The sequence below is a fragment of the Rhinopithecus roxellana genome, chromosome 17 (genome assembly GCF_007565055.1).
Source record: "Rhinopithecus roxellana isolate Shanxi Qingling chromosome 17, ASM756505v1, whole genome shotgun sequence".
NCBI classification, from domain to species: Eukaryota; Metazoa; Chordata; class Mammalia; order Primates; family Cercopithecidae; genus Rhinopithecus; species Rhinopithecus roxellana.
The window spans coordinates 107909921-107924996 of record NC_044565.1 but is presented as its reverse complement, the minus strand read 5'-3'; the positions used below and the strand labels follow the sequence as shown (position 1 = coordinate 107924996).

The 15076-nt window shown below is 45.5% G+C and overlaps 1 protein-coding gene across 3 annotated transcripts in view; it reads right to left on the bottom strand.

Annotated features, from left to right (window-relative positions):
- TBC1D8 (TBC1 domain family member 8) overlaps positions 1–15076 on the bottom strand; it is a 135981-nt gene that overhangs the window by 61589 nt on the left and 59316 nt on the right. For 2 of the 3 annotated variants that reach the window (XM_030920744.1, XM_030920746.1), the window contains exon 2: positions 12370–12525. In XM_030920744.1, the coding sequence (XP_030776604.1) occupies positions 12370–12525 (156 nt within the window). The remainder of the gene's footprint in view (positions 1–12369; positions 12526–15076) is intronic. The other variant, XM_030920745.1, reaches the window with a different exon arrangement.

The window sequence follows — 15076 nt, the reverse complement described above, 5'->3', positions numbered from 1 at the left end:
GGCAAAGGGGGAGCAGATGTGTCATAAGGAGTAGGGGAGAGAGGGAGAGACGGGGTGGGGGGGGGAGGGAGAGACAGAGAGAGAGAGGAGAGAGCGAGAGAGAGAGAGCGCGCGCACAAGAGAGAGCACAAGAGAGAGAAAGGAGAGGCCCCAAGCTCTCTTAGCCAACCAAATCTCTCGGGAACTGAGCAAGAACTCACTCACCACCAAGGGGATGGCACGAAGCCAGCAGTCCCCAAATTTTTGGCATCAGAGACCGATTTTGTGGAAGACAATGTTTCCACAGACCATGGGGGATGGTTTCGGGATGAAACTGTTCCACCTCAGATCCTCATCAGGCATTGGTCAGAGTCCCATAAGGAGCACTCAACCCAGATGCCTCACATGCACAGTTCACAAAAGGGGGTCACACTCCTATGACAGTCTAATGCCACCATTGATCTGACAGGAGGCAGAGCTCAGGCAGGAATGTGCGCTTGCCTGCCGCTCCCCTCCTCCCTTGCGGCCCAGTTCCTAACAAGCCACAAATTGGTACCAAACTGGTACTGATCTGCGGCCCGTGGGTTGGGGACCTACGCACTAAGCCATTCATGAGGGATCTGCCCCCACGACCCAAACACTTCCCAACTAGGCCCACCACCGACGTTGGAGGTCACATTTCAACATGAGATTCAGAGGGGACAAAGTACCCAAATCTTATCAGTAGGCTTCAGATATTCAGTAAACTATGCTATCAACAGATGTGCTGTCACGCAGGCTTTGTTGTTCCATTTATAAAGCACAGGCAGAATACATTTACCATAGTTCTCAAGGGCCCTAGGATTTTCAGAATGGTCAATGAGCACTGACTTCAACTTGAAGTCACCAGGCACGTTAGCCCCTATCAAGAAGAGCTTTGAAGCCAGGCACTAACTTTTCCTCTCCAGCTATAAAATTCTTAGATAGCATCGTCTTCCAACAGAAGGCTCTTTCATCTACATTGTTTTAAAATTGGTTGTCGGTTGCGTAGCATGGCCCACCTTCATCAATGAGCTCTGCTAGATCTTCTGGATATTATAACTCACTGCAGCTTCTCCATCAGTACTTGCTGCTTCACCTTGTACTTTTGTTATGGAGATGACTGCTTTCCTTAAACCTGATGAACCAACATCTGCTAGCTTCAAACTTTTCTTCTGCAGTTTCCTCACATCTCTCAACCTTCACAGAATGTAAGAAAGTCAGGGCTCTTGCATGGATTAGGCTTTGGCTAAAAGGGATGTTGTGGCTTGTTTGATCGTCTATACAGACCACAAAAACTTTCTCCATAGAAGCACTAACTCTGTTTTGCTTTCTTATCATTCACGTGTTCACTGCAGTAGCAGTTCTGATTTCTTTCAAGAACTTTACCTTTGCATTTACAACTTTAACTGTTTGGCCCAAGAGGCCTAGCTTTCAGCTTGTCTCAATTTTTGATATGCCTTTCTCATTAAGCTTCATCATTTCTAGCTTTTGATATAAAGTGAAAGACGTGCGACATTCTCTTTCACTTGAGCACTAGAGGCCATTGGAGAGTGATTAATTACTCTAATTTCAGTTTTTTTTGTTTTTTTTTGAGAAGGAGTTTCGCTCTTGTTGCCCAAGCTGGAGTGCAATGGCACCATCTCAGTTCACTGCAACGTCCGCCTCCCGGGTTCAAGCGATTCTCCTGCCTCAGCCTCCAGAGTAGCTGGGATTACAGGCGTGTGCCACCAGGCGCGGCTAATTTTGTATTTTTAATAGAGACAATGTTTCTCCATGATGGTCAGGCTGGTCTTGAACTCCTGACCTTAGGTGATCTGCCCACCTCAGCCTCCTGAAGTGCTGAGATTACAGGCGTGAGCCACTGCGCCCAGCTTAATTTCAGTACTTTTGTGTCTCAGGAAATAGGGATGCCCAAGAAGAGGGTGGGCCAGTGGGTGGAGCAGTCAGAACACACATTTATCAATTAAGTTCATCTTATATGGTTCATGGCACCCCAAAACAATTACAATAGTAACAACAAAGATCACTGATAACAGATCACCATTAATGGACGTAATAATAATGAGAAGTCTGAACGACTGAAATTATTACCAAACTGTGACAGAGATACAAAGTGAACACATGCTGTTGGAAAAATGGTGCTAACAGACTTCCTCAGTTTAGGGTTACCACAAACCTTCAATTTGTAAAACATGCAGTATCTTCCAAGTACACTAAAGTGAAACACAATAAAAAGAAGTAACCTATAGTTAAATGTTTTCTAACACCATACAGAGCTGCAAAACCTTAAAATCTCATTCAACCATTCTTAACAGCAGTATTGGTATTATTTAGAAATGGTGTGTGTGTACATATACTAGATACACAGACCAACGATTATGTGAACATTGTTAGAAATCAAGATTTTCAGTATAAGAGAAGAGAGAAACAAATACAAAATCAAAGTTATAGCTATGTAGTTTTACAATTGAACTGGAAAAGCAAATATGATGACAACCCAATAACAATGAAGAAATAACTCAAGAAGTGCAAAACTTCAGTTCTCATGCATGCACACTGAGGTTTCTGCAAGTTTCCTTACACTCTCCTCCCTACCTTGGGACATGTTTGAAAATCTTAACCAAAAAAAAAAAAAGGAAAGAAATGAAAAACAAACCTTTCTAAGAAAAGAAAAAGGAAGAAATATGGATAACTAACTCCTACCGATGAGGAAAATATACTCAGAAGTGAAAATGCGGGGCCAGAAAACAGGGCAGAAGTACTTACTCCCTGAATTTCCTTATTATTTTTTTGATCAGGATCACTCCCAGCCCCAGGCAATTCAGATATACAAGGCTCTAGCCTATGTCACAGAAGTCAGAGAAAGGCAACCCTGAAGTGGGCCCCCAGGGACCTCACAGAATGGGAGAGACCAGAGTAGGCAGGCAGGCACACCCACTGGGGTCAGACCGGCAAAACTGGCCGAGAAGGAGGGCTCCAGGCAGCACAGAGTCATGGTGCCTCCGTGCTCATTTCCTATGTTTTTTTTTTTTTTCATTAAGGAATCATCTAATAAAAAGTCATTTGCCAGAGTCATCTCCTTTTGAAACCCACAGCCTCAGTCAATGTCTTTTCATCTACTAAAAATGAAAGGGATGAAACTAGACGCCTGCTAAGATCCTCTCCAGACGGTTTCCTTGTTAATCAAGTCCTGCTTTATGCAGAAGTTAGCAACCAGTTCTGTAACCTATAAGATACTACAGAAAAGTCTGATTCCAGGCTTAAAAATCAGTTTTTTGTTTTGGGGGGTTTATTCATGTATTTATTTAAAGATACAGTCTCATCTGTCACTCAGGCTGGAGTGCCATCATAGCTCACTGCTGCCTTGAACTCCCAGGCCTCAGCAATCTTCCTGCCTTAGCCTCTTGAGTAGTTAGGACTACAGGTGCACTCCACCATGCCCGGCTACTTTTTTTTTTTTTTTTTTTACCTGTAGAAACAGGGTCTTGCTATGCCACCCAGGCCGGTCTGAAACTCTTGGCCTCAAGTGATCCTCCCACCTCAGCCTCCCAAAGTGCTGGAATTAAAGGACATTTGAGTCACCGGGTCCAGTCTGGTTTTTTTAGTTTTTTTGAGATGGAGTCTTGCTCTGTCGCCCAGGCTGGAGTGCAGTGGCACAATCTCGGCTCACTGCAAGCTCCGCCTCCCAGGTTCACGCCATTCTCCTGCCTCAGTCTCCCGAGTAGCTGGGACTACAGGCGCCCGCCACCATGCCCGGCTAATTTTATTTTTAGTAGAGATGAGGTTTCACTGTGTTAGCCAGGATGGTCTCAATCTCCTGACCTCGTGATCCACCTGCCTCGGCCTCCCAAAGTGCTGGTATTACAGGCGTGAGCCACCATGTCCAGCCCCAACCAGGTCCAGTCTTCAAAATAGTTTTTAACATCATTTTTCATGTCAGCATTTACTAGATCTACAAGTTAGACTCAGTATGTCCCTGCTTTTTAAATAACTATAAAGAACAACCCTCAGGGAAGAATGCCTTGGGTGAGTGCAATTATTTGAGCATAAGCAAAATGACTTCATTTAGAACAGTAAGAGCCTGGTGACAGTAACTCCATAATAGAAAACAAATGTGAGCCGCAGCACCCTGAGCGTGACCGAAAACAAGTGTGACAACTCGCACCGCCGGACCTCAGGGCGGGGACCCAGAGAAAAGCACTGTCTTCCCTCCCACTAGGTTGCTTCCAGGACTTTCCTTGAAGCATCCAGGGAGTTCTGTTCTTGAAAAAAAGATGGGGTTGGCACTTCCTTGGCTACCCTGGTACAAAGTTCACAGAGATGCTAATCTGATCCACCCTGGAACATTTCCTCCCTCAATAAAATTCTCTCTCCAAAGACAAAGCAAACAGTGATGCTGACTGCAAGAAAACCAAGATGCCAGCCATGGTCAAGGGCAGGGATAAGAGAGTGTGCGTCAGAAAGAACGCTCTGAAAGAACGTTCTGTCAGGGCCAGCACCTGACACACCCGTGGTGTCGCCGATGCCTGAAGCAGCCCTGGCAAGTCCCTGAGCTCCCTGCAGCTTGCTCCTTCCCTCTCCCAGAGTCAAAGCACCAATATAATGTTGAGAGGAACAAATGAATAAAGTATGGGAAAGGAAAGGATTGTTTAAACTGGAAAACCCAATTTTTTTTTTTTTTTTGAGACAGGGTCTTGCTCTGTTGCCCAGGCTGAAGTGCAGCAGTGTAATCCCAGTTCACTGCAGTCTCAACTTTCCAGGTCCTGTCCCATCTCAGCCTCCTGGGTAGCTGGGACCACAGGAGCACTAACAGGCCCCGCTAATTTTTTAAATTTGTTTGTAGAAATGGGGTCTCGCTATGTTGTCCAGGCTGGTCTTGAACTCCCGGCCTGAAGCAACCCTCCCACCTCACCTCCCAAAGTACTAGGATTATAGGAGCAAGCCACTGTGTCCAGCTATTCTCCATTTTTTAAAACGTATGCCACATTTTGATTTATGAAAATATCACAAATTGCTTTAATGATGTTCAACATTTCAAAAGGATGTTTTTTCCATTTTCCAAATCTAACCTATTAAGTAAGTTTTTCAAACTACACACATACTCCCTCCCAAGATGTGGCAGTGCCCCTGCCCACCAGGTAAGCTCCTGCTCTGCTGGAACCCTTGCCCCCCACGATGCCCAGGTAAGGTGGTCTCCTGACCCTCTCCTGCTACAATTTGGCACTTTCCTTCTTTTCTGGTTTCCTGCTCCCCATTTCACTCAAGACCATGGGACAGACCTTACTGGCTACGTAAAAACCTTGCACTTAAGCTATCAAAAACAGAGCCAACAAACTACTGGAGCAGCCCAGAGTCCAAACTAAGCCGTGAGTGTTATTAAAAGGCCATCTGTACAAAGGTCTGACGAGTTTTTCATGAAAGGCAACCCTGAAGTGGGCCCCCTGGGACCCGCCCCATGCTCTCAGGAGGACCCCCACCCTGGCTGCCTCAAAGCAAGGCAATCAGGAAGTCCTCTTCCAGTAACCAGAGGAGACAGTCCACCTCATGCCTCAATTAATCTACAGGAAAAGGAGTCCAATTACTGCATAATCAATGCAATTCTTAGAATGATCTAGGCAGATAATTCAAAGTCCTGCAGTTCTTGCCTGTATTTTCTTTTTGCTTCCTGAAAACTGGGCAAGAACAATGCACTCAATGCACAGGGTCATGGTAAAGAATAAAATGTGTGGCCTGCGTGGTGGCTCATGCCTGTAATCCCAGCACTTTGGAAGGGCAGGGCAGGTGGATCACTTGAGGTCAGAAGTCCGCGACCAGTCTGACGAACATGATAAAACCCTGTCTCTAATAAAAATATAAAAATTAGCCAGGTGTGGTGGCAGGTGCCTATAATCCCAGCTACTCAGGAGGCTGAGGCAGGAGAATCGCTCAAGCCCAGGAGGCGGAGGTTGCAGTTAACCAGTATCACACCATTGCACTCCAGCCTGGGGAACAGAGACTCTATCTCAAAAAAAAAAAAAAAAAAAAATGTATGTGTGAATAATGCAGTTGGTAACCTTGGGAACTACCTACCAAAAAGAACACAAGACATCGACATCTCACATAGGAACATGATAGGTAACTTTCAGCCTCCAACAGCCTGGACTTTTCAAGCACAGGACAGAGCCATGACTAAGACCATCAGACACACAGAAATGGCAACGAAGTCTCCTTGTTCATCCAGGGACCCAGAGGGCTCTGCAAAAGACAGGCATCCATTCAGCCAAACACCGGCCCTCCTCCAGGCTGGGCACCCGGGCCCTCCCAGCACTCCTGCTCCCCATGACCTGACTAGGAATTAGCTCCTAGGATTCTGCTCTCCTGGTTCCACACAACACATCCTTGTCGTCCTTGTTTCTACTTACCCCAATCATTTGAGAGAGCTGACTTCTAAAAGAAAGTCGACTTACAATGGAATATTATTCAGCTATAAAAAGGAAGGACTTTCTGACACCTGCTGCAACAGGTGGGACCCGTGAAGGCAGGATGCTGACCGTAATGAGCGGTCACCAAAGGACCAACACTGCTCGAGCCCACTAACAGGAGGTGCCCGAGTAGGCAAATTCCTACAGACAGAATGTGGATCCCACGTGGGTTGGCTGGAACTTGGGGAGAGCAGAGTGAGGAGTGAGTGTTGAACGGGTAGAGTTTCAGTTTGGGAAAATGAAAAAAGTTCTGGAGACGGATGGTGGTGACGGTTGTACCATACCGCGAATGTCCTTCATGCCACCAAACTGTATGCTTAAAAATGGTTAAGATGGTCGATTTCGTTATATATATTTTACAACAACACAAACATTTGTTTTTTAAAGAAATTAAGAAACATCCCTGGTTTTCAGATTCTTCCGTTGCATGTCGGTGGTGAGCAGGCCCATGCCTTGCCTGGAATATCCCTGGCCTGGCTCGGCAGAAAGCGCCCAAGGAGTCTCATCTGTAACTGTGTGCCTTACACCTTCACTCTCTTTATATACAGAAGTCTTAACTGCTGAGACTCCTCTCCTTCTCTCCCATACTTCCCCGCTTATTCACCCACGCAAGGTTTACTGAGCACTGATGACATGTCAAGCTCTGTCCTAGGCATCAGAAGGTCACAAGTATGACTCTCAGAGAACCTTTACTTCCATGAAGGAAAAGGCAGACAAAAATCAAGTCAGAGGAGATTTGGTGATCAGTGCCGGGATGGAGGACACAAGTGACAGGGAGTCAGGGGAGGTGACGTCTCAGCTCTCATCCGAATCACACTGCCCACAACCTCTCAAACAACTCACAACCACTCCCTCCTAGGATGTCTCCACACACTGAAGCCGGTAATCTTTATAAAGCCTTGGGATTCCCTGGTCCATGTTAAGTCAAAAATAAGAGCAATTCATCTCTCCTTCCAACCACAGTCAGTCACAGGTATCTTCTGCCAAATAATAATGTAGTTCACCCATGAAGGTATCTGCCTCTCTCTGCTTAGAAAAAAAGGAAAAAAACTTGTCCCCAAAGGCCCTCCTATGTCTCCCCATCCTGCTGTGCAAGCAGCCAAACTCAAGTGAAGATATAAATCATTCGTGCAGGCCACTCTTCCTGTTCCCACCCGTGTCCTGGGGCCACCCAGGCCCTTCCTACAGTTTTTGTTTGTGCTTTATCTGAGACTTGTAGCCCTGGGCAGGGGCCTATGTTCAATGCTCAAGACACAATAAAATATTAACTATGGTGAGTCAATAACACAGTGCAAGATGCCCAAGGAACTCCCAGAAGAGGCCTAGGATCTAAATTGATACCCCAGGTCCATGACAGAAATACACTCAACAATTCTCTCTTCCTTAACCCCAGAAAAGTGCACTGAAAGAACAAATTCTTACTCAGGAGATGTTCTGTGGGCAAGATGGCAGCAGAAAGTGATGCATCTGCAGACCTGGCCCGGGTCAGGCCTGAGGCAGAAATTGTGCCGGGTGGGAACTAAAGGAAACTGATCTCAGCTCAACAGAAAGAGGTTCTAGGAGTTAACCTGCTCAGGACTCCTGCACTGCTGGAAGGGGAGGACCCAGGAAAGCTGGCGCAAACATCATGGCAGGCAATCTGGCAATAAACACAGAACACATTAGGAACAGACATCTTGCCAGGCACGGTGGCTCACACCTGTAATCCCAGCACTTTGGGAGGCAGACGTGGCAGGATCACCTGAGGTCAGAAGTTCAAGGCCAGCCTAGCCAACATGGTGAAAACCCGTCTCCACTAAAAATTTAAAAATTTGCCAGGCATGGTGGTGCATGCGCCTGTAATCCTAGCTACTCAGGAGGCTGAGGCAGGAGAATCGCTTAAACCCTGGAAGTGGAGGTCACAGTGAGCCGAGATCGCATGACTGCACCCCAGCCTGGGTGACAAAGTGAGACTCTGTCTCAAAAACAAAGAAACACACATCCCTTCCGTGCAGCCACTCCTCAGGATGTGCTCTGCAAGGGTGCTTTCCTCTCAGGCCTCCCTAGCCCTCTGCCCACCTGCACCTGTCATTCATGTTGCTATCTGCCTTCCCCCAGGTCCTGAAAAGCTAGGTGCAGGGAGACTGCCCCTCACACGCTCGGTGCAGAATCCCCGACATCAAGCATGTGTCTGGTACACGGCAGGCAACAAACATTTCAAATAAATGGACTTTAGGGATTGTGAAGTGTCCTGAAAAAAGTTGACGTGAATGGGTATTCACTATTAAACTATAATAGTTTAAACGCTTTTAAACTATTAAAAAATCAGGGCCAATTAAGTATCCAATAAAGGACTGGATGAGTAAATTGAGCTATAGCCAGAGTTGAATGCTGTGTAGCCATTAAGAATGTGGTATGGCTGTGGTTACAAAGGGCATGGATTCAGGAACAGAGCAGAAATGTGGGCAACTCCCCACCCTGACAACTCCCCAGAAGCCAACCTAGCCGGGAGAAAAAAAATACTCATATCAAAAGCTCCACATCTGCAAGAAATGTGAAAAAGAGGACCCTACTCCCTCACCCACCATGTCTCGTCTAGTGAGATGTCAGTCCTCCTTGCCCTGCTCCCGTAACACGAGTTAAAGTCACACTACGTTAGTGCCAATAAAACGTCTGGGATAACAATGCCCAAGCATGAGCAAGACGAGGAGAAATAGCACTGCAAACAAGCAAACACTCAACTGCAAAAGAAAATGAACAGATGAGAAGGTTCCAAAGAAGAGATTCTATGCAAGACGAGAATGGAACACTCAAGGAAGAAAAGAAAATTCTCATGAGTGCTTCATGCTCCCAAACAACTGAAGAACACGGGTTCAATAAAACCAGCACTCACAGATGAGCTAATGGATAACAGGTTAAAAGGATGTTGGGAACCTAACAAAATGAAATGAGGATCAAAACAACTTGACAATAGGCCGGGCGTGGTGGCTCACGCCTGTAATCCCAGCACTTTTGAAGGCCGAGGCAGGCGGATCACAAGGTCAGGAGATCCAGACCATCCTGGCTAACACAGTGAAATCCTGTCTCTACTAAAAATACAAAAAATCAGCTGGGTGTGGTGGCACATGCTTATAATCCCAGCTACTTGGGAGACTGAGGCAGGAGAATCACTTGAACCCAGGAGGTGGAGGTTGTAGTGAGCTGAGATGACAGCATTGCACTCTAGCCTGGGCAACAAGAGCGAGACTCTGTCTCAAAAAAAAAAAAAAAAAAAAAAAAAAAAAAAAGATTCCAGATTGGGAAATCCATACCTGAGTAAAAGCATTAAATCAATGTATAAGTGGGAACTGAGCTAAACAATAAAGTTTACATGACAGAATGGAAAGTACAATGTAAAACTAGTTATAAAACTTCTTTAAATGAGAGATTGGGAAAGCAGGGAGGATAAGAAGAATGCTGGCACCCTTGACTCAGAGGGTGGGGAGCCAGTGAACACTATCAGACTTAAAACATTGTTTTTCAGAAGCCACAATTCTAACCTTTTAATGCTTTCAAAAATCTCTTCCCTTAACCTTACTTGAACCTTTTAGAAAATAATCTCTCTTGTACTAAAGAAACATGTATTTGAAGTTTAACATATCTTTGGTTTCATTTCCGTTTATTTCCTTTTATTGAAATCAAGTAAATGTAATACTTTTGTTATAAAAACACTGACACATGAGTTGCATTTTTATAAAAGTCCTTCTGTCCATCTTCTCAACTAACCCTGTGTGTCTAAATGTCTTAGAAAGTTATCTGGACTGATGTTCACCTCATGAAACTAGAGGTTACTTTGGGTGGCTGGGATTTGAGGAGATAGATACCTTCTTTGTATTTTTCAGTTAGCTGATTTCTTTGACACATTCTCTCTTTTTTTTTTTTTTTTTTTTTTCTTTTGAGACAGACTCTCACTCTGTTGCCCAGGCTGGAGTGCACTGGCATCATCTCGGCTCACTGCAACCTCCGCCTCCTGGGTTCAAGCAATTCTCCTGCCTCGGCCTCCCAAGTAGCTGGGATTATAGGTGCCCATCAACATGCCCGGCTAATTTTTGTATTTTTAGTAGAGATGGGGTTTCACCATCTTGGCCAGGCTGGTCTTGAACTCCTGACCTCATGATCCACCCGCCTGGGCCTCCCAAAGTGTTGGGATTACAGGCGTGAGCCACCGCGCCCAGCCTCTTTTTTTAAGAAACGGGCTCTCCCTCTATCACCCAGGCTGGAGTGCAGTCGCACCATCATAACTCACTGCAGCCTCGAACTCCTGGGTTCAAGCAATCCTCAGCCTTCCTAGTAATTGAGACTACAGGTACGCACCACCAGGCCCAGCTAATTTTTAAATTTTTTGCAGAGATGCATGTCTCACTTTGTCGCCCAGGCTGGTCTTGAACTCCTGGCTTCCAGCGATCCTCCCTCCTTGGCCTCCAAAAGTGCTGTGATTACAGGCATGAGCCACCATTCCCGGCCTGATTTCTTTCTACAGAGCATGCATCATCTTTGTCATTTTATGCAAATATAGAATGATCCGTCTTAATTAAAAAACAAAACGAACTGGGGAAAAAAAAAAAAAACCATGCCAAGATGTTAACAGTAATTATTAGTATTAGATCCATGGGATATGAATGTAAATTCTCTTCACACTTTCTTGTACTTTCGAGGAAAAAGAATTCCAATGTTGGCTCAGCATGGTGGCTTATGCCTGTAATCCCAGCAACTCTGGAAGGCCAAGGCAGGCTGATCACTGAAGGCCAGAAGTTCAAGACCACCATCCTGGCCAACATAGTGAGACTCCATCTCAATAAAATAAAATTTAATTTTTTTTTTAAATTTAAATGTTGCTAGAGAACACGTAGAGGTGATTTTGAAAGTTGAAGTAACTAATAAGGTGCTATAAGATACGAAACTAAAAAACCACCATGTATGTATGCAGAAAGAAGAAGAGTTGTGGATAAAGGGTTGCAGGTGATAATTTTTTCCTTCTTTCTTATCTACTTTTTCACTTTTTCATTTCTGGAAGATGAGCATTTATTACTTAGGTTTTGTTTTGTTTTTAAAAAAAAAAGACATTTTGGTTTTGTTTTTAATAAAAGGGTCTTCTCAAGTGATGACTCCTGGCCCAAGAGGAACCTAAGTGGCTAGATAGAGCACCAGGTAATGCCTGTGATAGGAACAGAAACCCCAGAGGGAGAAGATGGCAGGTGGTTTCCACCTTCTCTCAGCCCCAAGCTGTCCAGTGACTCATTCTCTCAGTGCAAAGGTGGAACATGCAGTCAAGACTGCCCTAGGTCAGACACAGCCCTCAGAATCTGCCCACACCATCACAATAGAAGACTGCCCTGAGTCAGACATAGCCCTCAGAATGTGCCCACACCATCATAATAGGAGAAGACTGCTCTAAGTCAGACACAGCCCTCAGAATCTGCCCACACCATCACAATATGTGTATGCATTCAGGAGCACATTTGTTAAGTCAGAAACAAGATTAAGAAGAAAATGGCTCGATTTGTTATCAACAATATACGAGCACCAAGAAACACACCAATCGAAAGCCTGGCATGCCGAAGCTATGCTGCCCAAGATTACAGCCTTTATGTGCTTTTGATGGTTAAAAAAAAAAAAAAAAGATGGGAGGGCAAAGCAAAGGTTGAGAGGGAGGGGCGGAAAGGAGAGGGGAGGAGAAGAAGGGGAGAGGAAGGAAGAGGAGGGCAAGAGAGAGGAGGGAAGGGGAAGGAAGGGGAGTAGAGGGGAGGGGAGGGGAGGGGAGGGGAGTTAAGTTCCTGAAAGCAGATGAGGGAGTTATCCAAAGGGGTTACCTTCAAGCTTCACCGACATGCAGATACTCAGCATGCTTACACCTTAAGGTTTGGAACATTCCAACTGGAACAAAACTCACCAGTGGCTATGGCCCAGTAAACGTCTGATCCATTCAGTAACTCACCACATGCTATGGGAGAGTAAACCTGGGAGCCGGGAACTTGAAGCAGAATTCGAAATGGAGCGACCCGGGCATTGGAATCCAACACTGCATCCAGAGCGCCGACCAGGCGACCTTCAAAAGAGAAGAGAAGAAAGTGCACCTGTGAGCACGGGGCTGGCCAGCTCCTCGTGTGTGAGGCATGTGGTCGCTGTCTGGACTCCACGCTGGGGTGGCAGAGACAGTTTCACGTCCAGTTCTTCGACTGGCCTCACAAAGCCTGAGCTCCATGGAGCCAAGGGCTCTGTCTGCATCTGCAGCAGGACCTACCCCTGACAGGCACTCAGCACTCCTTTGCTGAATCAATGAAGAAGTGATCAAAGGGCCCCAAAGCAGTCACCCAGCCTAGCGAAGGCGCTGTGACCCAGCACATAAATAAGCAGGGGTTCTGGACTCAGACTGCCTGATGCAAACCCTGGCTCCACCACTTTCCATCTGTGGGGTCTTAGCAAATCGCTTAACTTGTCTGTGCCCCGGATTCCTTATTGGTGAAATAAAATAAGCATAGTCTACCTACTTCGTAAGGTAATTGGGATAATTAAATGAGTTAAAGTATCCAATAGTCAAAGTGCTTAAACTATTACAAGCCCATAAAAAGTACTCTATGTCACCCATTATTATTATTTTATCATCATCATTCTCCTCTCCAATATGGCAGAATAATCCCTGCCTGCTCCAGGGTACTGTGAGATGTAAATAAGAAAACCGGTTGGGAATGGTGGCTCACACCTGTAATCCCAGCACTTTGGGAGGCCAAGGCAAGAGGATCACCTGAGGTCAGGAGTTCTAGACCAGCCTGGCCAACGTGGTGAAATCCCATCTCTACCAAAAATACAAAAAATTAGATGGGCGTGGTGGCAGGCACTTGTAATCCCAGCTACTAAGGAGGCTGAGGCAAGAGAATTGCTTGATCCTAGGAGGTGGAGGTTGCAGCAAGCTGAGATCGCACCATTGCACTCCAGCCTGGGCAACAACAGCGAAACTCCAACTCGAAAAAAAAAGAAAAGAAAAGAAAACGTATCAAAGTCTTTTATAGACCATGAAGCATGAAATGTGAGTGCAGGATTACCATTTTGCTGTAATGAGTGGCATCAGAAATCAATGTCAGGCAAAAAACAACAACAACAACAAAACAAACAAAAAAGGCATCCCAAGCTGGGTGCAGTGGCTCATGGCTGTAATCCCAGCACTTTGAGAGGCCGAGGCAGATGGATCACTGTAGCCCAGGAGCTTGAGACCAGCCTGGGCAATACAGTGAGATCTCATCTCTACAAAAAATTAAAGAATTAGCTGGGCATGGTGGCGAGTGCCCGTATTCCCAGCTACTCAGGAGGCTGAGGTGGGAGGATGGCTTCAGCTCAGGGAGTTCAAGGCTGCAGTGAGCAGTGATGATGCCAATGTGCCCTACCCTGGGATAGAGCAGGACCTCAGTTTCCAAAAAAAAAAAAAAGGGCATCCTGATCCTTAATTGCCTGGGAATCTAGATGGCTAAGATGGCTGAGATTAGGTCCTCAATTTACTTTACACATTACCCCTAACTAATAGGCCCTGAATAAGGGCCACAGCTGCATGAGCAATTACTATGTCTATTTTTATATAGTTTAACAACCTCAAGTGTAAAGAAAAACTGAATCACTGGGGGCAAGTTACTTACCTAACACCCTGTCATGTATTTAGTACAAACACAACATCCTCCTATATAAGCACAGTACAACCATCAAATTCAGAACATTAATATTGATATGGCCCCACCATCTAATCATAAGACCCATTCAAATGTTGCCAAATGTCCCAATAACATCCTTTTGCTACAATGGATTCAGTTCAGAATCACATTCAGTTGTCAAGTCTCTTTGGACTATGTGGGTCTGGAGAAGTCTTTCTTTTTTTTTTTTTTTTTTTTTTTTTTTTTTTTTTTTTGAGACGGAGTCTTGCTCTGTGGCCCAGGCTGGAGTGCAGTGGCCGGATCTCAGCTCACTGCAAGCCCCACCTCCTGGGTTTACGCCATTCTCCTGCCTCAGCCTCCCAAGTAGCTGGGACTACAGGCGCCCGCCACGTTGCCCGGCTAGTTTTTCGTATTTTTTAGTAGAGACGGGGTTTCACCGTGTTAGCCAGGATGGTCTCGATCTCCTGACCTCGTGATCCGCCCGTCTCGGCCTCCCAAAGTGCTGGGATTACAGGCTTGAGCCACCGCGCCCGACCCAGAAGTCTTTCACTGACCCTCACGAACTTGACACTTTTGAAGCTTTATAGGCCAATTTTTCCTGTAGCATGTCCCAAAGTCTGGGTTTGTCTGAGGCCTGGTCATGATTAGATTCAAGTTATATATTTTCGGCAAGAATCAAAGAAGTGATGCTGTGTTTTCACCACATCCTATCAGGCAGCAGATGACCTCTACTTGTCCCATTCTTGGTAATGTTCACTTTGATCACTTGACTCAAATAGGGGCTGCCAGGCTTCTGCACTATAAAATTATTCCTTTTTCCTTTGTAATTAACGAGTATTCTGTGGAGAAGTATTCTGAAGCCACGCAATTTCCTGTTCCTCATCAAATATTTCATTATTCACTTATTTATATCAGTATGGCCTCATGTTTTCCTCCTTTTTTCAATGGGTTATTATCTAT